Below are 25,885 nucleotides of genomic sequence, written 5' to 3' on the forward strand. Positions count from 1 at the left end.
GCGGCCGGGCAGAGGCGCTCCTCACCTCCCAGATTGGGCAGCCGGGCAGAGGCGCTCCTCACTTCCTAGACGGGGCGGCCGGGCAGAGGCGCTCCTCACTTCCTCCCAGACGGGGTGGCAGCCAGGCAGAGGTGCTCCTCACCTCCCAGACGGGGCGGCCGGGCAGAGGCGCTCCTCACTTCCTAGACGGGGCGGCCGGGCAGAGGCGCTCACTTCCCAGACGGGGCGGCCGGGCAGAGGCGCTCCTCACCTCCCAGATGGGGCTGCTGGGCAGAGGCACTCCTCACTTCCTCCCAGACGGGGTGGCGGCCTGGCAGAGGCGCTCCTCACCTCCCAGCCGTCTGTTTTTATGCTTCGGTTCCGTGAAGAACGGGGCGCGTTGTGGAGCTGATGGGACAGGCTGAGAGCTAATGCTAGGAGGGTGAAAGGAGCCCTGCAGGGCCCCTCCGGGTTTTCTGGGCCTCTCTGAGCAGCATTCCTTGCTCCTGGGTATGGTGCGGGACCCTTTCTGCAGTGGGGGTCTTAGAACCTCTTCTCACACAAGGTGGGCCAGGGAGTAAGTTTATAGCCAGCTCTTACACAGAACGGTGGGGAAAGGATAGGGTCACTGGTTTTGGTTTTGTGGCTGGCTTTGGGGGAAGGAGGTTCTGGTTTCAATGACCCGCCTTAAGGAAGGGGGAGTCCAGTTTCCGTGGCTCGCCTGGGGAGGAAAGGGGCGAGGCAGGAGGTGGTCAGGGGGCCTGGCTTCTGAGCCTTTCACTTCAGGGTATTGTTTTCTGAGCCTACCACCTGAAAGTTGGCTTTGAAGATGCATCTCTCCCAGATCTTGAATCCTTCCAGACCCTTCCAAATGCCCATTCCCTAAGCATTCTTCAGTCCAGGCCCATAGCTGTGTTTCAGAACACTTCAAGCCCGTGAAGGTCTAAAACAGGAAAGCTTTCTTCATCTCTCACTGGCAGTGGAAGCCGCCCTGAGCTGGGGCGAGGCCATTCATCATTGTGATTGTGTTTTCTGTGAATGCTCACGTTTCACTGCAGAACCTCTGCCCCCGCGCCCTCCGCGGGGCTGCTGCAGTCGAGGCGGGACTCCCTTCCAAACGCAGAAAGGGCCAGTTCCCACACAGGCCTGGTCCAAAGAGTGTCACATAAGAGACTCTGGCCGGGACAGGAGTGTGCTGGCTCTTGGAACCAACAGCAGCAGGAATGAGCCAGCAGTGTTTCATGGAAGGTCTCGAGAGAGAGTCGGAATTTATTCTTGGGAAACGATCTTCCCTGTTGCTCAGACCTGCCTTTTTTGAGTTTCCTGCTACAAGCCGCTTGTTTCTAAGCCCAGGCCTGCTTCTGAAGACATCCTCAAGGGGACACGTCTGAGGTGCAGGCTCCGGCTCCCCCACGGGCACAGCCTTTCTTCCCAGCTGTCCCCACATACGAGGCTCTGTCCCATGGGGTTCCCGAGTGTGCAGGTGTGAACATTCCCTCCCCGGGCCTCCTGACAGCCCAAGTGTGAAGAGCACTAAACGTTCTTCCCCAGCTTCACACCTCCACCAGGCCTGTGCGCAAAGCTTGCGGGTCTGAGACTTCTCCCAGGGGATGGGGATTATGACAGCAGGAAAGGAGACCCCCCACGCGGAGGAGCAGGGAAGAACCCGTGATAGGCTCATGGGAAATGAGGCCTCATCACATCTCACCTGTGGGTGTGTGTCTGAAACGAAGCCAGTCGACGTGTGGCGCCGCCACCGGGGAGGAACCGCCTTGGCCTTGCTTTATCCTGGTCTCGGCAATGTGTGAATGACGACTCTTGAGGCTGGGGTTTGTCTAGGCCTCAAAGCTTTTTACATACCTGGAGGCACCCAGGCCATTCAACGAGGCAGCAAAAATACCCAAGTGGGGTCCAGATGGCCCAGAGCCACCTGCGGCCCAGCTCTTTCGGATAACAAATCTACACAGTCGCAGCGTTCTGTGTGCATGAGCAGGGCAAGGCACTGAGTCAGGGGCACACTAGCCCCTGGCCAGATCTAGCCCCGGCCCAGTGGCTTACGGCCTGTGAACCAAGAATGGGTTTCACTTTTTTAAACGGCTGCTACATAATGTCTTCAGTTTTGCCCCTTGGCCTGCACAGCCTGAACTATCTGCCGTCCGCCTTTTGAGGAAAAGTTTGCTGACCCTAGCAGAGAGCAGGAGAGTGAGCCACCGGCCAGTGGGGTTTGAAGGTGGCAGTGACCACCTAGTACAGTCAGGGACCTGGCTGCTCTGTCACTTTGCAGATGTCCCTCCTTGCCAGAAAGCCCCCCTCCCAAGGCACGTGGCATCAATCTGGTGTCGGTGGCAGGCGACCCTCGCGTGCCAGGTGCCAAATGCTCACTGACTCGTAGATGAGCCGTCCCCAGGGCTTCCTGCGTGCATGACAGAGGACAAAGCAGCTCCATCTCCTCCGGACTCGACGGCCTCCTCTCCCCAGTCCCGTGCCCAGCCTCTCTTCCAGTTCCCGCTCACGTCTGACTCGTGTAGGCACACGTGAGGAAGGGGCGTATCTGGGGACAGTGTGGACTCACTGGCCTCTGCTAAAAGTTGTGGGAAGCCAGCAGGTCTGGGGGCTCCCACTAGAGGTGGGGTCAGATGTTGGGATGGCCAGAGGGCTGCCCAGCTTGTGGGCACTGGAGCCAGTGAAGGGCCAGAGGCAAAGCAATGCAAGTTGTCTTTTAAGGCTGGAGTGGCGAGACAGGACAGCAGGGAAGTTGTTGGGGCGCAGACAGAGTGCAGACAGGACCGGGAGGAGGAAAGGGACGGGGCGCAGACAGGACCAGGAGGAGGGAACGGATAGGGTGCAGACAGGACCGGGAGGAGGGAAGGGACAGTGAGGCCAGGGAGCGGCGCGCATGGGGGTTATATTTGTTCCCCGTGGTGTCACACAGCACCAACCTCAGACTGGGTGAGGCCACAGAAACATCTCCCACAGTGCGGGAAGCCGGAAGTCCGAAATCAACCTGCTGGCAGGTGGGTTCCTTTGGGAGGCCTTGAGGGAAAATGTCCCCGCCTCTCTGACAGCATCTGGTGGCTGCGGCAGTCTTCTCCTCGGGGGTCCCTGACTCCACCCATGTTGCAGGGCTCCGGTCTGCCTTGTCACCAGCTGTCCTCCCTGCATCTGCACTCTAATATCCTCTTCTAAGCTCATGTTGGGCTTAGGGCTCATCCTAGTGACCTTACCTTAACTCGATCGCGTCTGCAGAGACCCTGTGTCCATGTGAGGTCACCATTGTAGGCACGAAGGGTTTGGACTTGTTGGGGGGTGCAGTTCAACCCACAGCAGGGTCTGAGGGGATGGGGTCCAAGAAGGGAGAGGAGCGGTGGCTCCAGTGAAGGGGCCACGAGGAGACAGGGCAGGCTGGTCTGGTTCTGGACAAGGATGTCGACACTCTCGTGAAGGCAGTGAATGGAGACAGGTCTGGGAGCCTCCAGCATGGTCTCGGCCTCCTGAGTGCAGAGCAGGAGAGTCGCGGCACGGAGGGCCCGTAACATGCTGAAGGCCAGGATGGACCTGATGCGGGAGTGGGAGGCTCGGCCTGGCCGTGGGGAGCGAGGAAGGGCCGCCTGATGTGCCTATTGATAAAGAGGTTTCCAGAGGCTATTGGAATGGCCAGGCAGAAGCTAGAGAGCGCTAAGGAAGCTGCTTTGGAAACAAATGGGCCCAGACTGTGATGGGTGACATGTTTGAACCCCACTGTGGGCTGGCTGCTGTGTGAAAATTATGTGACTTAGTATGAAAATGCCTAGGAAAGGGGAGTGTGCCGCCCTCCTTGCTCCATGTTGCGTGACGCGAGGTGCCACATGGGCATCAGCCCAGCCCTGGCCACCACCAGGACCTTCTGGGAACCTGGAGCCTTGCATTTTCTTGTTCCTTTCTGCCACTGGGGGAGGAGGATGGATGGCTGGAGCTGCCTGCCTGGCCTGGAACCCCCTTTCTCCCCGTCTGCGGGGTCCCCCACATCCTACAGCCCCTCACGGACCCACTGTCAGTGTCCATCTCTCCCACTGGACCTTCCCTGAACAATTGGGAGGGCAGGGACATCAGACAGTTTGATCCCAGCTCTCAGCACAGCAGCTTAGTGACAGGGGCACCCAGAGACATGGAATGAGGCAGACTCAGAGGTCTGTATTTTTTATTGTGGTAAAATAGCTATACCACAATATTGGCCAACTTAACGATTTTTACGTGAACAATTCAGTGGCATTAAGTGTGTTTAGAAGGTGGTGCAACTGCCTTGAGTCTCTGCTGGTGATGTCACTTTGGCAAAGGGACCAGAAGAGCCACCAGTGTGTCAGGCCTGCTTAGAGTTGTTTGGAGGCAGCATGGACACAGGTGCCTGTCCCTGCCCGCTAGCTGGGCTGCAGTGCCTCCTAACAATGCTCCCAGGGCTGGGCCAGCCCCGAGCCTGGAGGTGGGCAGGGCTGCAGCTGCCTCCTGGGCCACTAGAGGGCACGTGGGAGCCATTCACATGCACCCCAGGCCCCACTTCCTGGGCAGGGTGCCCGGCACCTCAAAACGAGTGCTGCTCTGAGCTTGTTGGGACGGATCTTTCCGTCTTTCTGCTTCTGCCTGCTGGCAATGCATGGGGTCCTGCGCCCCCATTTCTGCCTCGGTGTCACAGGGCACACCCCTCCCCCTCCAAGGTGTCTCTTCTCAGGACACCACTCCAGTTGGATTTAGGGCCCACCCTACCCCAGTGTGATCTCATCTTCACTAGTCACCCTGCAACGAGCCTATTTCCAAATAAGCCTGCGTTCTAAGGTACTGGTGGTCAGGACCTCAGCGTGTCTTTTGGGGGGACACAGGGCCCCCAAGATACCCCACAGCAAGTGACAAGGGGAAGTGATGAGATCAGGGTCCCAGGACCTGCCAAGTCTCCCCACACATGGGGGAGCGGCGGGGTGCCCACATCCTTCAGTTGCTGACATGCCCCAGCCCAGGGCCCTGGTGCAAGGAGAGCTGCTCTCTGTGCCCTCCTGGGGCAGGTGCCTGCTGTGCTTCTCACAGGCCTCCTTGTCTTTCAGAATCAGTTGTCTGGGAACCTGCTGAGGAAATTCAAAAACAGCAACGGGTGGCAGAAGCTGTGGGTGGTGTTCACAAACTTCTGCCTGTTCTTCTATAAGTCACACCAGGTAAGTGTCTCACACAGGGCAGGTGGCCCTGGGACCTTGGGGGTGGCAGCATGAGGGGAGGGGGCCGCCCTCCTCTGGAAGGACTCAGGCCTCTTGAGCTCCAGGTGTCACGGGGGTGACAGGGATGCTGGCGGGGGACCCTGTCCACCCAAGGCCCTCAACTCTAGGAAAGACTGACATCATCCACTGAAGGACCACTTCCACCCTAGGAAGGGCCCCTTGTCTTCTGGCTGGACAAGGGACGGAGGTTGGCTTTATCCACAGCTCAGTCGTGATGGGATTTGCCACCCGGGCCATCACATACAGGCCAACACTGGCTGCCATGGTCCCTTCCAGGCCCACGCCCGAAGGGGGAGCTGCCTGGGCTCCCGAGTGCCTGTGTGATGTGGGGCAGCCGCCAGGCCCAGCAGCAGAAGCTGCCCCCGAAAAGCCACTTTGCTTTGTTTCCCCTTTCCAGGACAATCATCCCCTCGCCAGCCTGCCTCTGCTCGGCTACTCGCTCACCATCCCCTCTGAGTCCGAGAACATCCACAAAGACTACGTGTTCAAGCTGCACTTCAAGTCCCACGTCTACTACTTCAGGGCGGAAAGCGAGTACACGTTCGAAAGGTAGATGCCCCCTTCCCATGCACAGGGCCTTGCAGAAGAGAACCCCTCTTCCAAACATCAAGATTTCTCCCAAGTCAGCCAGTGAGATGGCCCCACCCTTCCCTGCCATCTAAGTGTTTAGACCTGGGGTCCCACTGCCCGACGCCAGCAGGCGATTCTGTTCTCATGGCAGAAAGTGGGGTCCCAACTTCCCTGCGCCCTTAACCGGCACGGCGCTGGCTGAGGCCCTAGACATCTCACTTGGACATCTCCGACGTATGTGTATGGGATGATGAAGCTAAGCCCCAGTGAGACTGCCTACATGGTGTAATGCCAGGGGCCGCAGACTTCATTTAGCCACGAAATAAATGAAACAGTCAGGCCTAAGACTGTTCCTGCAATTCACATTTTGAATAGAGATCCTGGGCCTCTGCAAACTGCATCCCCAAGCCAACTACCTGTGCAGTTGGCACTGCTGAGCCGCCCGCTGGGAGGCAGGAGGGGAGGGGTCCTCAGCAATATGCTGAGCACTTCCTAAACAATATCACCTGAAAAAGGAACCTAGAGAGGAGAGCCATTCTCAAATCTGATCCTGGACTGAGCTTGAGAGCTGAGTTTATCCAAGTTGGGATTTTGCTATTATTGTGACAAAGGGTCCAGCCTTGCAGTCCAGATCCTGAAAGGCCTGGGACAAGGCCAGTAATTTGGGGAGTCTGTCCTGCATCGTGTAGGATGTTCAGCGGCATCCCTGGCCACCCACTAGATGCCCGCAGCAACCCCTCAGTTGGGACATCTAAAAATGTCTCCAGACTTCACCAAGTGGGACAGCATTGCACCCATTTGAGAACCACTGGTATAGAGCAAATACAGATAAATAAAGAGGGAGATTCAGGCGTGGTGGTGCAAGCCTGTAGTCCCATCTCCTGGGAGGCCGAGGCTGGAGGATCGATTGAGCCCAGGAGGTAGCTACAGTGAGCGATAACTGCACCACTGAAGTCCAGTATGAGTGACAGAGCCAGACCCTGTCTCAAAAAAAAAAAAGGAAGGGAGAGCTTCCACTAAGCAGGATGGGACACGCCCCGCCGTTCTATGCCATACCCATGAAAATAGGAGGTAGCATTCTCCCCAACAACCAGAGGCCACCTCGCTCCTAACTGCTCCAATGGACTGGGCAGTGTCACAGCAGCAAGGTACTTCCAGCACCACACTGAGTGCCCAGGCCAGTGGGTCTCCACTGTACCTCAGGAACACCTAGGTGCTGGCTGTTCCCTCGCTCTTCTGCTGAAGTGGCAGATTACCAACCAGGCAGCCTGACTTCACTTTGTGTTTCTGTAAGTGATGCCCACCAAAGTGTCATGAGTCCGTCCAAACAAACAAAAGGTTGACTAACTGGCGTTCCCGTGTTACAGGTGGATGGAAGTGATCCGCAGCGCCACCAGCTCTGCCTCGCGAGCCCACGTGTCGAGCCACAAAGAGTCTCTCGTGTATTGATGGCCGGACACACTCGTTTCCGCAGTGGCTGCTTTCCTGGAAGACGTTTCCTTTCTTCTGTATTAATGAAGCCTGGTAAAATTAACACCTGTCTGAAAATCAAAAACATGGCTTCCCAGCAGCTCTCCTGTCTCCACAGCCGCGTTTTTTTAACCCCGACCTCTCAGCGTCTGAACAAACAGCGCTCCCACCTCCAGTCCTGGCATCTGCCGGGGGTGCTGTTCTTTAGCTAGTGCCAGTATTAAAACATTGTCATTACAAGAGTGCCAAATGACATCTTCCCTCCACCCGGCCCCTGAAAAACAGTACACACACAGCCGTTCAACACAAGACAGGGAAGTGTTTTTTTCCTAAAAAAAGAAAAACTTTTATTATTTTCACCTATTGGCTGCTGCATTTTACAAAGTGGATTTCCCGGTGTTTGCAATACACTCAGCGCAGCCTTAAGCAAATGAGGTCATTTTCAGATTTCGTTTTTTTTTCAGTCTTTCTACTTTTGTAATAATTAATAGGAAGTTAATAGGACTCACTTCTCTGATTAATAAGCAATTTGCAGCACACAGCGTTCCACTGCGGGGTTTCACGCTCACCTGAAAAAACCTGTTCCCCACCTACTTCTTGGTGCAAGTTGACCAAATCGTTTTAAGTGGTAACTCTTTCCAACTGTAGCAGGGTTGTTTTCTGTTAAACGAAGCCGAGATCTAGTGCAATACCTGGACTGTCACCATCCTGTGAGTGGTGTACACAATGGGAAGATAAGCTCTGTGGTGTTTTGCTGTGTCACAAGCATGAAAACCTGTATGTCATTGATCAGGGCCATGTGTGGTATGTTCCGTGATGAGCGTTTAGTGAGCGTGCTGGCTGCAGAGCACTATGAAATCATGGTACGTAGTCCCCGGCACCTGTCGTTATTCCTATATCCTCCTGCAACTGTGGTTTGAAACTGCGCATTCTCTAGTAGTATATATCGTGCCTGTCTTCAAAAACATTTACCTTTTTATACTCATTCCCCCCAGGCATGGGGTAGTGTCAGTCGGACTGCACAGGGAACATGGTTTCCAGCTGCTCGAGAAACGTCTGCCTGTTCTCGATGGTGATGGGGTGGCTGCCATTCCCTTGGTTTTTCTAAGCCCTTTCTAACAAGTCTCAAACAAGCGGAGACGACGGCCAATTCAACCCAGTTCTTTCCAGCGCCCCACACCGTAGCACCTGCCCATCTGAGAACCAGGAACACGCCCTCTCTGTGGAGCTCTGACTGGTGTACCTGGAAACGGCAACTTGCAAACGGACGAAGAGCCTGACGTGTGTTAATCATTTGCCTTACAAGATGTACCAGACGGTTTCCAGTACTAACAAACAAAGGGAATAAAAATACCTCACGCCACAATCCAGCATATTGATGTTTTAAGGCAAAACAACCAACTTTGTCTGTAGTCTTCATTTTGTGTGTGTGTGTGTGTGTGTGTGGTGGGGAGGGGGGAAGGGGACACTCTAGCAAGGGTTTCTTAAAGCCCCAGTGTTGAGAGTGAGACAGGGAGGGCCTGCCCCCCAACTGCTCCCTATGCTCCCCCTACCTCCAGGCAGGGGCAGAGCAAACAGCTCCAGGGCGCATGGCCCCCGCCACACAGCAGCATCCGGCTCCCTTCAGAAGTCACCAGTCACTCATTCCTGGAGACTTGGGGACAAGGCAGTCTCCTCAGCTATTTCTGAATGATTCCAAACTACTTGCTGGACACTGGTGGTTCTGACCTGTGACCAGCACCTCTGCTTCCTGTGTGCCTTCAAGAAAATACTAGCGTGGGTAACAGTCTACTCCCAAGCTGCCAGGGACAGATGGAGTTTGAGACACGCTACACCCGAGACACACAATGACAGATACTCTTTTTCTTGAGCTTTATTGGCCCCTGCATGATACAGTCCCTGTGCTTAAGAACATGCCCTATTTATTAGGTCACTCTGCCTTTGCTGACACATTGTATAGCAGAAATACACAAGCTGTTTTTAAAGGCAGGAAGTATAAAAAATGCTTATAAATTGACAGTGTTTTGCCAGAGGAAAGGTACAAAATGCTACATACAGAACCAAACCAGCCACTTCACAAGAGCAACTCAGGAATAAAACTATTGGATAAGGAAGGCAGACGCACTTCCAAGAAAATCAGAACCCAGGAGGAGGGGGCCAGGGCATCCCAAACCACACTGGTGTCCACCTCACTGGCAGCAGCCAGACAGGACACAGCTCAAAAACACAGGAGCTACCAGCCACCCAGTCCATGGCCCTCATCTCCCAGAGGCTGAGCACCTCCCCAGGCTGCAGGCTCTGGGCAGCTGAGCCAAGAGCAGATTGGGGGTGGCACTGAGAGGCTACTGGTGACAGTAAACCCGTCTCAAAAGGCTGGGCCTGGCTACAGACCAGTGGCAGTTGATGCTGAGGCAGGTTCCAGTGGGAGCCCTGGTGCCTGGGCTCTCTCTTAATGCAGGCCTGGAAGTGGCTACACAAAGGCCAGCTTCCTTGGCTAAGATGCCCTTAAAAACATTGGAGCTGATTTTGTGCGTCTACAGAAAGTAACAGCCCAGGAGAGAGTGTACACAGAGGCGAGCTTTCTAACTCCATCAAACCCCATCTCCCCCGACAGGAAATGCTGCCAGTCAACTCTAAAAGAACCACTTGTTGCTCTACGGGGGAAGGAGCTGAGTATGATTAGTCTGGCGACTGCAGAGACTCACCGTTCATACCAATATTCATTAGAACCCAGTCCCTTGAGCGGCACAACCACTGTTACTAGCATGAGACTAGCTTCAGTGTTAGAAACTGTGATGTCATTGTCCATTTCTAAATTTGAAGAACTCTGTAAATCAGAAAAGCTGCTGTCCACCCTGGCTCACTTAAAAATCAGGTAACAGCACACCCTGAGGAACACAGACTCATCTGTGTGATTCTCTCGCAAGGACAAAACTAATCTTTGGCTTATGCTGCCGGCCTCACGTAAGGAAACAGTTCCCCCACACAGAATACTCCCTGGAAACACAAAATGAAATCTTCTCCAATTTTATTATTCAAGATAACATTCCTGTGCAAAGTAATGAGTACAGTAAGAATTAGCAACTCAGTTCTATTTCCCCTAACCAAAATATATCCCTTATACAAATTAAGAGTTCAACCCAAATCCACTTCTAATAAAATACCTCAATTTTAATTTTAGAGCTTAAAAACCAGACTGCACTAGCAAACTGAGACACAATAACCCACTCAAGCATCTGTAGAGCTCAGGGCTCTGTCCCCTCCGTATTATAGCTTAGAGGCCACTAGACCAGCAGATAGCTGAGCTACATCCCCAAGCTCACCCACTAACTTCCTTGCTTCCAAAAATCCTGTCTTAACTCCACAAGAACTAGCACACCCATGGGAGATGTCAATCATCGGCTTCAACAAACAAAAGAATGCTTCGTGTACCAGTCAACAACTGCTGCAAGAACCCTCCCACTCCAGAAACCCAGAGATTTTCCCCCTCGCCAAGCAAGGCCCCACAGCAAACCAAGAAAAACAGACACGCTGGCTGCCTGCCTAGCAAGCATAGGCCCCTTCCAGAGAAGCAAAATAACTCTTAAGGTCCCCGGCAATCGCTACCAGCAGTCGCACAGATCAGCAACCTCCAACCGCATCATCTCGGTGAGCAAGTGTGCAAGCTGTCCAGGGCACTGACCTGGGCTCTCGGCAGCTCCATGCCTGGGGACTTCTCCCTGGAGTCTTCCAAAGTGTCTCATCACACACGCACAGCCACGAGTACACACGCACGGCCACACATACACAGCAGGCGCCCTGTCCTCTGGAGTCACGTTTCAAGTAGTATGCAAAATAAGCGTGTTATAAAATTTATTTGTGTAAGCATTCAGACATTTTTAGGTGGGAAAGATGATATGCAGAATTCACAAGGTGCAACAGAAAATCATATTGGAAAGGACGGTACATCTGGCGCAGACCGGCAGTGGCACGATTCCAAACAAATGTCAGACGAGAGCGCTTCATGGGGAGAAACTGAAAATAATAATTTAAAGCTTCATGAGGCAAGATATGTTCCAATTTAAAACACTAAGAAATAGTACCATCGATGAAAAAGGAAATCAACCTCTAGGTGTACCAAAAGGGGCGTAGGGCAAACGAGGAAAATTTGCATTTGTTGAGGTACAAATAGGAGTGTTCTGTAAGAGAGGGGCATTAATTATTAATGACAAACCCTGCAAATACAAAATAAAACCCAAATCACTGGTCACAGAATTCAAAATGTACATGTAATAAAGGCAAGGCAATAGACTCGAGTTATGGCCTGTCGAAGATTTACTCCACTGACGTTATCTACAGAAGCACTTGGCCAGTTTGTACACAGTGATTCCTTATGCACGCCGAAAGGGTTTCCGTAAAAATGACATTATATACACATCTGTACACCCACCCACCAGAGCGATTCTCCAGCTCCCAGAGGGAGTTATCAACTTAAAGCAGGATACCTGAGGTTTCAAGTCTTTAGTTGCCTTATCATAATCCCAAATATACATTTCAGGGTTTTTGTTTTTAAAGACACTTTCCTTGAATATGTGCACTATGGTTAAAATTAAAAACAAAAGTAATAAAATAAAATAAAATGATCGCTGGAAGGAGCTGACCCTCCCCACCCATCTGAGAGACTTCATCTGGCTGCAGCACAGCGAAGACTGTGTGTGTCCCTGGACGGGCGCCCGGCATTGGGGTGGCCCTCGGTGGCGCACCTCTTCAGCGGAGTCAGCGAAGGCTCTCGTTGACTTTTAAAAAGGAGGAGGATGAAGAAGGAAAAAAGGAAAAACAAAACTCCAAATGCCAAAGGAATTTCAGTGGGATGAAGTTCCTCCACCACTTAGAGAGTATCTAGGGAAAAACAGAGAGAAGTCAATACATGTCATTTCTCATCCCTGTGCAAAAATTCATACAGTAACCAAAATCTTAGTTTTCATAGGAAATTCCAAGTCATACAAAAATAAGTGGAGCAAATATCAATGTGTAAGTCTAATTTTAAAAGAATGCATATAAAGACTGAGAAGATCAGGATTCTCACACAACTCTAGAGCATGTCACAAAAAGCAAGGATGGGTTCAAGCCTCCCTGGAGAGAGATGAATAAAACAGGAAATCATATCCCTTTTACTTATGATCAATTGTCAAAAAGTGAAAATTGATCCATACACGATGACATAGTAAGATTCCAGGGATGCATATGCATTCCCGATATGATGGCAGGAAACCCATTTTGGCCATAAAAATAGTGATGCAGTCCAAGAATCTATTTCCTAGAACTGCTTCCGAAATATGGTCCAAAGCAGGAACAACGTGTCTGCACAAAGATGTCTCTCGGGATTTTCGTAATTACACTAATTTGGAAACAACTCTGATGCCCAACAGTACAGAATCAGTTAAGTAAATTATACAAACTGAAATAACACAGGCTAAAAAAAAAATGGTAATTATCTGTATCTACATATATATATTAAAGCAATATTAAAAATATGTACAAGTTTAAAAGTACATACAAAACTACAGGTTGGGCATCCCTTATTTGAAATGCTTCTGGCTTTGGATCTGGGAATACCTGCATTATACTTACCAGTGTGCAGCCCCAAATCCGAAATCTGACATGCTCCAGAGAGCAGTTCCTTTGAGCCTCACACTGGTGCTCAAAAAGTTTCAGATTGGGGATTTGGGATATTCAACCTGTATATGTGCACTATATAAGTATAGTTCACATGAACAACTTCTGTATCCTAAATAAGTACTATAGAATTCTAAATAATCTTATCTGCACTATAAGGTAGATAAGAGAATTCAGTAAGTTTATGACCTGGTATGACAACAGAAGGCAATGCACCCAAAGATGCTGATGAGATTTGGGCTTCAGTGGTGGGATCATGGGTAATTTCTGTGTCTTCCAAAAATTCTACAAGATTGTCTTTAGAATACAAAAAAGGGTGAGAACGGGGTCCCCTCATGACGATTCCCTCAACCATTTTACAACAGACTCCAAGTCACGGGTCCAGGAGAGATGGCTGAGGATGTCTTTGACCAGACTCATCTCAAACGTTCCAATCTAGAGATCCTCTTTTCAGGCATTTGAAATACTTGGCACTCTCTCCCAGAGAACAAATGGTTACATAAGGTCCTCCCAAAAGCACACATTAGCCACGGAGCCTAAGACTAAACTATCAAAAAATACAAATGACTAAATCACGGGATGAGTTGATGTCACACAAAAGAATCCAAACATTAATTCCAGCTGAGGCAGAAAGGCTCCGAAAATGCTTCGGAGGAAAGGTGGCTCTCATTTTTCCTACAGTCATCCACTGAAATAACGTGTCTGGAGCAAAACTGGCAGGAAGTCTAAGCCATGGCCACTGTGGTTTTGGCAGCCATTGGGGTGAACGCTCAGGGGGAGCTTCAGGAGCAGGGAAGGAAGATGTGGGTACTACAGCCAAGCCTGCAGGGAGATGATGAGCACCTCAAGAGGCAGCTCATCTGAGGACAGAGGAGGAAGAGGGGCACTCCTCATCACAGACAAAGGAAAGAGAGCACCAACTCGGCCTCCCCCATGCATCACTCCAAAGCAAAGTTTTAAACACAACACAGGCATCAAGTAGCTACAGACCCGCCTGAGGGTAAATAGGGTCAACCCCATCCACGATGCCCAGTGAGCACATAAAATGTGCTGCGTCTGAATGGAGATGTGCTAAGTGTAAAATACACATCAATTCCAAAGACAGTCCCTCCAAAAATGTAAAATATCTTATTGATGATTGTTGGTATTAATGTTGAAGTAATACTTTGGATCTGGCAGGTTAAAAAATGTATTGTTGTAACTAATTTCACTTCTTTTTGCTTTTTAAAAATATGGCTACTAGAAAATGTAAAATTCTCTTTTTGTTTGGTTTTTAGAGACAGGGTCTCACTCTGTTGTCCAGCCTGGAGTGCAGAGGTGATCATAGCCATAGCCACGAACTCCTCAGCTCAAGCAATTCTGCAGCCTCAGCCTCCGCCTCCCAAGTAGCTAGGGCCACAGGTACAAGCCACCATGCCTAGCTAAATTTTTTTTTTTTTTTTTTTTTGGTAGAGACAGGGTCTTGCTATTTTGCCCAGGCTGGTCTCAAACTCTTGGCCTCAAGCAATCCTCCTGCCTGGGCCTCCCAAAGCATTGGGATTATAGGTGTGAGCCACCACATCCAGCAGAAAACAGAAAATTCTGTGTGTGGCCCCCATTGTACTTCTACTGGCCAGCACTGGTACAGATCAACTTGCCTTAACAACTGAAAGAAGAGGAACAGAGAGATAGGGGCCTGGGAATGGGAAACATGGATCATCAGTTCAACACATACAAGCCACACACTCTGTGCCCTGGAGCTGCCCGGGGGAAATCAAGTCACGTATATAAACAAATAGTTCATAACAATTTCAGGCAATTCTGGACAATGTGGAAAGTATCGGTTTTAAAAGTAATACTACAAAAGCAGAAAGCAAAACGCCCAACAAGACAGTAACAATCCTACCTGTTTCTGGTTTTGTTCTATTTGTTTTATTATAAACCTCTTTCTAATGGGAAATAAATGCCACTAGAATGAGGTATGTGATGCTAAGTTTGAGAAATCAAAAAGTTTGTGTTCAGGCAAAAGATGGGTGACTTTTTAATTCTATTTTCCTTTATTCCTATATTGTTTTTAGTATCAAAGGAGGGAGGGATCATCCTTCAATTGCCTCAAAATTGAAGGCAGCCAAGTAAATCATTTTTATTTTCTAGCAACTTAAAAAGTTGAAATGTCTTACTAAGAAACCCGAGTTCAGAAGCATAAACCTGAAGTATCAGAACTGTGGTTTTCTCCTGCTGTCCCCACGTAGAGGGGCTCTTCACAGGACAGTAGGCAGCCCCTTCAATCACTTCCAAATAGCAAAAGGGACCTCATGTGTGCAAAACTTCTTTATGTACTGTCAGGTGGGACGCAGCCTCAGGAAAGACCTGGAAATCCTCCTCATGATCACAGAGGATCAGCCAGCTTTGGGAGGCGCATCAGCCTGGACACCTGAAGATGAATGTCAAGATGGCAGCACACCTGGTCCTCCTGGGGGTGTGGAGGACAGCCCAGTGACAAATCACCCTCAGGTCACACAGAGCGGCTGCCCAGCACACATCCACTGCCTCCAAATGCCTGCACTTGTGCCAGATGGCAGTCAGGAGGGGCTTGGTTCCCATGGATACTCCTACAAGCTGGGAGGGGGCAGGGAGGGCGAAGCTGTCACCCCACTGAGTCCTCACCCATAGTGCGTTCAACAGGTGGGGCCACTGGGCCGGGACAAAAGCTCCCTACAGGCTGGCACAGATGAGCCTCTACCAAGGAGGCTTCCAGACATGACACACACAGCTAAGACAGCGAACACACCTGCGCCCGCTCCCGCTGAGCTTACCACACCAAAGCTGCTGTCATTTCTCACACCTGACTTTAAAGCCGAAAACCAGATAGTTACACACATCTGGCTAAGAACGATCATTCTCTGGCCAATCATTAAGCTGTATAATTAAGAGGAAACAGATATTTCACCACCACCCTGTATTTATGTGGCAAGAGCTACAAATGCACAAAGTCCTGTGGGCTTTTCCAGCAGTTTCCAGATTCAGATCCTTCATTCACATTGATTTCTAGAATTCAGAACAAAGTCTCCTCTAATTCAACTCTGTCTATCCTGAGGCCTGCAAGATAACAGGAACAGACAGGCCAAGAATCAAGTACCAAACTCATCAACTGAGTCCCAGCCCAAGTGCAGGCCTCTCCTTCCCCAGCCCAGAGGGGCCCTGGGTAGTTACCTCTGGAGCCGCTGCACGAGCTGGGCCACCATGGTGTCGGAGATGCCAGGGCACGCCTCCTCTGCTAGGTAGATGGCCCCTCGCAGCTCTTCAATGGACCCCAAGTTCCCTCCACACGCCTGGCTCTTCTCCTTCAACTGAAAACACACGAACAGGAAGAACAGCGTGAGGTGCACCAGCTGCAGAAATGGGAAACATGCTTTTCAAGGAGCAACATGGCGCGTGGACCACGACACTACCCCAGCCCCAGGATGCCCGGGCTCCAGGCCACTTCAAATTCCCTTTTTTTTTTTTTTTGAGACGGAGTCTGGCTTTGTTGCTCAGGCTGGAGTACAGTGGCATGATCTCAGCTCACTGCAACCTCCACCTCCTGGGTTCCAGCGATTCTTCTGCCTCAGTCTCCCGAGTAGCTGGGATTACAGGCCCCTGCCTCCACGCCCAGCTAGTTTTTGTATTTTTAATAGAGACAGGATTTCACCATGTTGGCCAGGCTGGTCTCGAACTCCTGACCTCAAGTGATCTGCCCGCCTTGGCCTCTCAAAGTGTTGAGATTACAGGCGTGAGCCACTGTGCCTGGCCCAGATTCCTTTTGAAGAAAGGTGATTCAAATGCTCTGAGAGCAGTTACGTGTACACAGGGCAACTGTCAGACCATAATCATTACTGTTTGAGGCCAGAACAGAGACGACTAGCTCTCTGTGTGCCTTTCCCAAGTCTCACTGTGATGGACTGTCCTCTCTGTGCTCTTTTCCCATTTCAACCGTAACCTTGTATTACAGAAGCAATTTCAAAGCCTGTCATAAGTTATTCTGATCTCGACATTGCTTACTTCCTAATGTTAATGGGTTGGTTCTTAAACTCCAGCAAACTGCCTTTGTGATCCAGAGTAGTGTCAAAATATTCGATTTCATGTAAGTAAGTGGCAGCCTTCAATTCTGGGCATCTCCAGTGTCCTTCCTGGCACCTCTACTCCCAAGAGAAATCACAACAGTGCCTTCAGGCACTTCCCTAAGTTGAAGGTCAACTCTAAGTCTCTCTCTGGAGGCCCAAAAACGTGAACTGTGAAAATTAGAGCTGCTCAAGTCAAGATACAGCATGGCTCAGAACTCGATAGAAGAGGCTCTTTGTGGTGGCTCCAGAGATGATGGACACCGCCTCCTCTTCAGGGAAGTAAGAAACATCTCAGGCGACATTCAGCTTGGTTTTCAGGTTGTTGAACACATGCTGTCATTTCCAAACCCAGCCCTACCGTAAGAGCAACGGCTTCTCTCTTCGCTACTGAAGGGGCAGGCAGGAACTAGAAGGGTCTGACCTTGGAGGGCCAGCGGGTGCAGAGAGCATTTGTTCCTGAAGTTCTTGCTGTCACAGGGCCACGCCGCCGGCCCCGACGTGGCCACTTGTGTTTGTCTAGGACTCCCAATCACTTCACAGTATTTACAAGTCCCGAGAGGGTCATCTACAATCCAGCACTCTCCCGCCTGCCCATGCCCCGCCCCTAAGTCTCAAAGAAGGAGCAAAGGCAGCAGAAGGGCCACCCTGGGAGAGGGCCTGTCCCCTCGCTGGGTGGAACGTGCTGGACCCATCACTGACTTCAGGGAGCAACCTGACCTGTGCTCCCTGAAGGAAAGCAGGGACGCCAATGCCCGTCTCCTCAATGTCCTCATCTGTAAGCATGGGGATATAATCCTTCTATTGGGCTTCTACAAGTATTGTATGAAATAACACACAATAAACTCTCTGAACTCTAGGGTAGCAAATATCATTCTTAAAAATACATTGGGAAAGATGCCTGTGAGTTTAGCAATTGGTTAGCTGGAAAATCCAGGAAACGATTGCATTTAGGATATGTCCTGAATAATTATGTCAAAGTTTCTTCATGGGCCCAGTAAAAAAAAATAGCCTCAGGTGAATAAAGAAGTCCATGCATTTTCCCTAACTGCCTGACTGACCCTATTCCAGCGGCCAATGGCAGGGCCGCAGGAGCACAGCCTGGAAATCCCACGGGGCCAACTCCCATGGGACAAAATGAAGTGCAGGATGGCGCTCAACCCGGACATCCTAGGTAGGAAGAACACAGGTCCCCAGAACCAGGAGCCAGGCCTGAAGCCAGACATCATCCAGCAGGGCCTCCGCGTGCCCTGTGGCTTCCCCGACACCAGCGGGCTTGGCTATTTCCCACTTGAAGCTGCAGGTGAGGCCTTGGGCTCTGGCCACAGCCCTGCTCCCACCGGGCCCTGAACTTGCCAGGTCAGAGGCCCTCAGACAAACCCTCCAGGGCACCTGCTGGGCAGGGCAACAGGTGAAGGCTCATTGGAGGGCTGGGAAGAGGCACTGGCAGGACCGTGGCTGGCCAGGCACGGCCCATGGCCAGGGGTCCTCCGTTGCATGACGCAGGCACAGGGGAGGGGAATGAGCTCCTATGACACTTCCTCTCTTGAGGGCCTCCCCTTCAAGGACCAGGACCCACAAACACACCTGCAGTGGAAAACTGCCCAAAGAGGGGTGATCCCCACGCAAACAGATGCGTGTGTAGCCCACAGTGAGTACCTAAAAGGCAGCCTCAGCCAGGAAGGGGCACAACAAGAAAAGGAGGGACTTCCAACTTATTTTCAAATCCGCTACTAACCAGATGCAGAACAATCTTCGTTCTTATAAGGCCTACTTTTGAAAATCTCTCAAAACACAGCCACGGGAGCACTTTCCTCTGGGAGGGAGAGGCTGAGCAGAGGGTGGGCGCGGGGTGGCCCAGCTGGGAGCACAGCACTGCTGAGCAGAGGAGGGACTTCGGTGAAACATGTGGCTCAGGGGAGATTGGAGGACTCCAGGGCATCCAACATCTCCTTAGAAGAAAGAATCTACTTTTCACATGGCCAGAAATTGGTCTGAGGCAAAGACAGCAGGCTGTACACAATGAGATTTGCTAAAAAGCAGGGCAACGGGTGACACAGGGTCTCAGGCTGGGTCACTGTCATCCAGTCTACACACTCCAGGCTGCGGCAGAGTGGGCATCACCCAGGACAATGGGAGGCGCAAGGTGGTGCCTCACGCTGACAACCTTTGGGAAGGCACCATGCAGGCTTTCCGAACCTTTGCCAGCTTGTCTTAATGTCCCCAACTCTTAACTGGCAACATCACCACTGAAGTGTGTCCAGCTCCTCCTTCCCCCTATCCTCCCACTCCGAAAAGGCCAGCCAGGTACCTACCTCTGCAAACAGAGGAGAAATAATTGTAGATAAACACTGAGAGAAAGGCCTCTTTGGGATGTCTTTCATCTTGGGGGAGAGGAAAAAAAGGTCATCAGAAACAGCTGACGTTCACATTGGCAATAATGCAATAAACCTCCCACCTGGACTACGGAAGCACAGGAGTTGCCTCTACACTTCATGCTGAGGAAACACCCTTTGCGCACCATAACATCTGAAGAAGACTATCGGCTGCCTCTCACTAGACTTCAAAGTTTCATCTGCAGTGACATGCAAAACCCATGCACCGGGGAAACCAGCATCTGGGTTCCATGTGGAAGGGGACTCTGTGTGGGCACAGGCGGTGAACTGCCTCGTCTCGCTATCTATGCAGAAGTGCTTTACTGGTTGGGCGTGGTGGCTCACGCCTGTCATTCCAACACTTTGGGAAGCCAAGGCAGGAGGATCACTTGAGCCCAAGAGTTTGAGACCAGCTTGGGCAACATAGTAAGACCATGTTTCTATTAAAAAAAAAAAAAAAAGTTTTAAATAAACTGGGCATGGTGTCACATGCCTGCAATCCAAGTTACTCAGGAGGCTGAGGTAGGAGGATCACTTGAGCCCAGGAGTTTGAGGCTACAGTGAGCTCTGATGGCACCACTGCACTCCAGCCTGGGCAACAGAGACCCTGTCTCAAAAAAAAAAAAAGACAGAGAGAGAGAGATAAGTACTTTACTAATGAAGCCCTGGAAATAGAAATCAGGTCAAGATTGGCCATTCCAAGTGCTGTCTAGGACAGAGACCAAGTTTCTACTTTTGCAACCTCTATTTGGACATTTAACACCTGTTCACTTATCAAAGCAGGACTTGTAGGATCAACAGGGGACACCCACTGGCCCACCCTGCCTGAAAGAAACTACACCACTATGCTTTACAAGACCCTAAATAGATGGTCTTTCATAAATTTAACAGGCATAAAACCAATTAATCAAAATTGTTTTACATAAATATCAAAAGCAATGCATTTACTTATAAGGTCCTTAAAACTCAGTCACAAAATTATGATATGTATGTAAGTAACCGCAACATGCACAACAGTTCCTCAAAGAGAGCTATGAAGTCATTTCACGGGTCACCCCCAAACCCCATGACATTGCCACATCAGGACATCCTAATCAACAGCAGGGCTGCAGAGGGCAGAATAGAGCGGCACAGAACAGACCACAGGCCAGACTCCCTGGTGTGAACACCTGGAGCATCAGACAGAACTAAAGCTCTTGATCTGTCCATCCCCCAGCAACAAAATTCCAGGATAGCTGCCACAAAGGACCCCACCCGCACCCACAGCAAGCTTCACATACAAGTGCCTCCAAAACACTGCAGACTGAGGTCAGTGTGGCCATTCTGGAGTGAGCAGACGAACCTTATTTCTGTCCAAGTCCGATGGCTGAAGAGCTCCATTCTCGAGATTCTTGGGATCTTTTTCTCGGATTGTGAAGATCCAGTCCCCAGAATCACTGCCCCCCGAGGCTTGGCCATCTGTTTCCCTTAACACAGAAATGCAGGGAAATCCCATCAGTGCTCGCACACCTGCTCTGGGGGCGCTGGGACGTTCAGGGGGAGGCTGCCTGGGGACCTCCGAACCCACACCCACCAGCCCCAAGTCCCCACCCATCACACCCTTGTCCAGTCCCTCTGGGATTTTCCAAGGACCGCCCCCGCCGCCTCCTCCCTCACAGAGAAGAGACCATCAGCAGGTGGTTCCACAACTCCCCAGCGTGCCAGTGTGTGCATGCTCACCCTCCTCCTCCTCCTCCTCCTGGAGGACACCTCCCCCACCTCCCTGGGAACCCACCTCTGGGGCATCAGCTTCTCTCTGCTGGGCTCCTCCTCTCACCAGGGAAGCAAATGTCCCTGTGTTGGGTGTGGTGGCTCATGCCTGTCATTCCAACACTTTGGCCTCACCTTGGCCATCTCTCAGCCCTGCTTCTGGGATTCACACTCACTGCCTCTATTTGGTACCCTCCACTCGCTCCAAAGCCCACCCATGTGCTTCCAAGCGCTCCCTCCCCCATCATGAGATGATGGTGTGCTGATCACTCCCTGTCCTGTATGGGCCTCAGAGGCAATGAGCCCCAGGTCCCGCTGATCATCCCGATGCCTGTGACCCCACTGAGCCTGCACCTCCCTCCCGCCCCTCGGCCACACCTCTCCCCTCTCACTCACAGGCGGAGCCTCACCCTCACACCTAGGAGCCAGCCTCACTCCCCCACATGCCCCGACTGACACCCTTTGTTCTCTCGGCTCAAGTGACCTCCACAGAACAGTGGCCCCTAAGCCCACCTCACCTGCCCAGCTTTCTCACCTGAACTCCACACCTCGGTGCCACTTCACACTGGATGTCTCCTCCTGGACAACTCAGACTCACACACGGTCCACCCCACACTCGGCTTCCTGCACCACACATCACAACACCTGGTGCCACACTGCCCCAGCCTGGAACAGCGGCTTCCCTCCTTCACCCAAATCCACCGCCGCGTCCTGGCTCTCCAAACCGCTCTCCAGTCTCTTTCTCTTGTCATCCCTGTTGCTACCCCAGCAATCTCCCAATGGCAGTACCTCAAGAACTTCCGAGGGCAGTGGTCTCAACCTTGGCTTTAAACTGGAATCACCTACAGACCCCAAAAAACCACTCAGGGTCTCATCCCCGGAAATCCTCATTCAACTGGCCTGGCGCATGGACCTGCACTGTGGGCCAACTTCAACTCCTGCCAAGGCCATGCACGAGAACAGACCAGTCCCACGCTTGGACTTGCAGACACAAGCCTGCCCGACCACCTCTCCCAGCCCTCCCCACACAAATGGCTCCAGCCCCACTCTGCCTCTTAAGCCAAGGGAATTCCTAGATGCCAAACTTTACAGCAGTTCTCAGTAAGTCACTCCTGGTACAGAAGCTTCTACCAGACACAACAGAGAATCACAAACACGTACATTTCTGGCCTTTCAGACATCCATGTAAAGCAGTTTCACCTGATCAGGATTTTAAGAACAGGAAGTTTAATGGAAAACAAAAAACAGAACAGAACAGAACGAAACAAAACAGAATGAAACAGCCAGGTCCAGTTCCCCATGCACAGCTCTACCAGAGTTCACTCGCAGAAACTCCACCAGCAACGTCAAGAGGCTAAACAACTCCCAAACAGGCCCAGGCTGTGTCTAACACAACAATCGCCACCAACCTGGATTGTCTAAAAAAAAAAAAAACTCAACAGAAAACAAAACCCACACCAAACAGTGACAAAGACCAGCAGATCCCTTCCACACACACACGCGGGTGGCTGAGGGGCCGACTTACGCGTCAGAATCCTCGGAACTCGAGTCGTCATGGCTCTGCTCGGCCTTCCATCTCTTGTACCTGTCGATGAGCTCGGTCAAGTAAGAAGTTTTCTTTGCATTGCGTAGTATAAACTTGTGCTTCAATAACTCCTTAGCAGTGGGTCTCTGAAAAAACACACACAACAACGAAAGTATGAGATGAAGTTCTTGGTCCTACCCCAAAGGACAGACTTCTGCCTCAAAATGTCGACCCGCCACGCTGACACCTGATGGCTGGACTCTACTCCACAGCTCTTCTCACTGCGACTCACCCAAAGACGAGTCGCTCAGGACCTACGCCTGGGCTCCAGGTGCTGTGGTGGGCAGGGCACTGCCTTTCCAAGGAGGTCCCTAATAAATGCATTTTCACAGAAAACTCTGCACAGAGCTTCACAGGGATCATTTAAGAGAGCTTATCTCTGGCCGTGCGCAGTGGCTCACGCCTGTAATCCCAGCACTTTGGGAGGCCGAGGCGGGTGGATCCCAAGGTCAGGAGATCGAGACCATCCTGGCTAACACGGTGAAACCCGTCTCTACTAAATATACAAAAAAAAATTAGCCGGGCATGGTGGCGGGCGCCTGTAGTCCCAGCTACTCGGTAGGCTGAGGCAGGAGAATGGCATGAACCCAGGAGGTGGAGCTTGCAGGGAGCCGGGAGATCGCGCCACTGCACTCCAGCCTGGGCGACAAAGCAAGACTCCGTCTCAAAAAAAAAAAAAAAAAAAAAAAAAAGAAAAAAGAGAGAGAGAGCGCGCTTATCTCCCAGTTTATAAAATACTTTATGACAAATGCTGACAAAATATATGTTCTGTGTCTTTTCTTTTTTTTTTTTTTTTGAGACAGAGTTTTGCTGTTGTTGCCCAGGCTGGAGTGCAGTGGCGCGATTTCGGCTCACTGCAACCTCGCCTCCCCAGTTCAAGCGATTCTCCTGCCTCCTGTAATCTCAGCTGGGTAGCTGGGATTACAGGCCTGCACCACCACGCCGGGCTAATTTTTTGTATTTTTAGTAGCAACAGGATTTCACCATGTTGGCCAGGCTGGTCTTGAACTCCTGACCTCAGGTGATGCACCTGCCTCGGCCTCCCAAAGTGCTGGGATTACAGATGGGAGCTACCGTGCTGGGCCACTTTGTTAACTTTCTGTATTAATGTTTGGCCACATCCAACCACATAATAGAAATGTCAATTTGAAATTATCTCAGAGAAACTGGAAAAGAAGCCAGGAGATGCCCTTTTTCCTGTCTGCTGAAAGAGCAACTGGGTGCGCTTCACCACCAACTTTCCAGGTTTAGAAGGGCTGTTTCCCAGGTCCCTCCCTCCATCCCTCCCTTCCCTTGTGATTGGGCTGAGGACTTCACCCATGCCCTGGCTCAGCATGGCCACCACAAGCAGCACTTGGTCAGCTGCCTGCCTTGAGGATGGCGATAGTGACAGGGAATGTGCTTCCCAAGGAAACCAGCATGGCCAAAATGGCAACAGACAGCAGGAATACCCAAACACTGAGTCGAACCGAGTTCCCACTCACTCCAAATTACGAAAGCTTGATTACAAGAGCCAAGCATGTTTTCAGATTCAAACTCGTGAGAAACCTGGATCACCTCAAGTATTCTCCCTCCCTGTCCACCCAAGGGTGAACCCCAACTACCCCGGAGGTGCTCATATTCTCGCCTCTCAGCCAGCTCCTCGGTAGCTGTGGGGTGGAGCTCTGTGTGCTGGGGTATAAGCCCATACAGGACACATGCTTTGTACGGGAATACATGCCTGCACGCATCTCCACCAGTGCTGGTGCATGGTGGCTCCAACAAACATCATCGTGTAATAAAATGCAGAGCATCATGGCATGCTGGACAAGCCCCACCACCACCCGATGCTGATGTAGTCATCAAACGCTGGTGTGGTGGTCTCAGCCTGCATCTCCTTAGACGTACTTAGAAAATGTTGCATTCCCCATTTAATTCCTTTACCAGAACTGGCATATTAGGAAACCATGGTGCTCTTGTAAAAGTAACCACCCATTTTTACATAAGAGTTAAGAAAAGGGGGGCTTGGCTTGGCCTTCAGCTACCTCTGCTGGAAAACTCAGAAACAAAACAAGGACATATGGTGCTACCTCCAACACCAACACACACACACTACTTTCAAAGAAATGTCCTAATGCAGACAAAAAATGAGGCAAAGCCACACAGTCGTTACTGCTGTATGGCTCTGCCAGAGTCTATTAAACCTAAAAAGAGAAAGTAGGCAGGAAGGGGAAGGGGGAAGCAAAGAGGGTGGCTTGGTTATATTTTCTAATCTTTTGTTTCCTAACACATGCCACCTAGAAAGTGAAAACATTTACTTTAAAGACATATTTAGCCATTTGTTTCCATCTAACCTTTGCCATTATTAAAAACAGTGTAACAGTTTATGGCCTGATCCTCTATAAATATTAAACATTTATGATTCCACATTTAATATTAAGGAGAATATTCTTCAGATTCAATGAAGTATGAGATGGTAGAAATCTAAAAGAAAATAAGATTTTTAATACTTAAAAATTAAAATGTATTTGCAAACCAAAGAAGTCAATCATAATTATTTAGAAAAAGAAAAATGAATAATACCAAGAAGACAGCTGAAAAGAGTGATTAAAGCAATCCCAACAGGATGTATCTCAACCAAGTCAAGCCACACATGAGGAGGTACGCTGTGATCCCTGGGAAACTTACAAAGCTCGGCTCCTTATTCAAACAGGCCTCCACAAACTCCTTGAGGGGTTTACTGTAGTTTCCTTCCAACGTCGGTGGGTTGTTCTTTGGAATGAGGAATAAAACTTTCATGGGGTGCAGCTCGGAATGAGGTGGTTCCCCTCTTGCAAGTTCAATAGCTGTTATGCCCAGGGACCAGATGTCTGCCTGCAACAAGAAAAGCATCTTTACAAACACCAAGCAGGAATCAATTCCAATACATGGTATTTAGGGGGAAAATGGTAACACGTCTCAATACTTCTGAGCTTTTGAAGAAGGTATTTTTAACTGATATTTAAAAACATAAGCCCTCGCTGTAATTTCAAAAGAGACAACAACAGGAGAAACTGTAATATGCCAAATGTTTTCTGCCTCTACATGGAGACGGCTTATCAATTCACTCCTACTACGCCTCCTGCTGGATGCGTTCGGCATTCCCCATGGAGTCCCCGCAGCCAGCCGGACGGGTAAGAGAGGTGAGCAGAGAGGAGTCCGGAGTGG

The 25,885-nt window shown here is 50.7% G+C and overlaps 2 protein-coding genes across 6 annotated transcripts in view; one reads left to right on the top strand and one right to left on the bottom strand.

Moving 5' to 3' along the window:
* The window catches only part of FARP1 (FERM, ARH/RhoGEF and pleckstrin domain protein 1), a 313,748-nt gene extending 305,095 nt beyond the window's left edge, over positions 1 to 8,653 (top strand). For all 5 annotated transcript variants that reach the window (XM_054446398.2, XM_054446402.2, XM_063651069.1 and 2 more), the window contains 3 exons: positions 5,049 to 5,156; positions 5,614 to 5,765; positions 7,154 to 8,653. In XM_054446398.2, coding sequence (XP_054302373.2) covers positions 5,049 to 5,156; positions 5,614 to 5,765; positions 7,154 to 7,235 — 342 coding nt within the window. In that variant the 3' untranslated portion in view covers positions 7,236 to 8,653. The remainder of the gene's footprint in view (positions 1 to 5,048; positions 5,157 to 5,613; positions 5,766 to 7,153) is intronic.
* A 2,438-nt stretch (positions 8,654 to 11,091) lies between these two features.
* Positions 11,092 to 25,885, bottom strand: part of STK24 (serine/threonine kinase 24) — a 129,015-nt gene continuing 114,221 nt past the window's right edge. Inside the window, exons 6-11 of the mRNA XM_054446404.2 lie at positions 25,367 to 25,552; positions 22,640 to 22,785; positions 20,708 to 20,831; positions 19,306 to 19,374; positions 16,104 to 16,240; positions 11,092 to 12,134 (exon numbers count right to left, since the gene is read on the bottom strand). Coding sequence (XP_054302379.1) covers positions 12,098 to 12,134; positions 16,104 to 16,240; positions 19,306 to 19,374; positions 20,708 to 20,831; positions 22,640 to 22,785; positions 25,367 to 25,552 — 699 coding nt within the window. The 3' untranslated portion in view covers positions 11,092 to 12,097. The remainder of the gene's footprint in view (positions 12,135 to 16,103; positions 16,241 to 19,305; positions 19,375 to 20,707; positions 20,832 to 22,639; positions 22,786 to 25,366; positions 25,553 to 25,885) is intronic.

The sequence above is a fragment of the Pongo pygmaeus genome, chromosome 14 (genome assembly GCF_028885625.2).
Source record: "Pongo pygmaeus isolate AG05252 chromosome 14, NHGRI_mPonPyg2-v2.0_pri, whole genome shotgun sequence".
NCBI classification, from domain to species: Eukaryota; Metazoa; Chordata; class Mammalia; order Primates; family Hominidae; genus Pongo; species Pongo pygmaeus.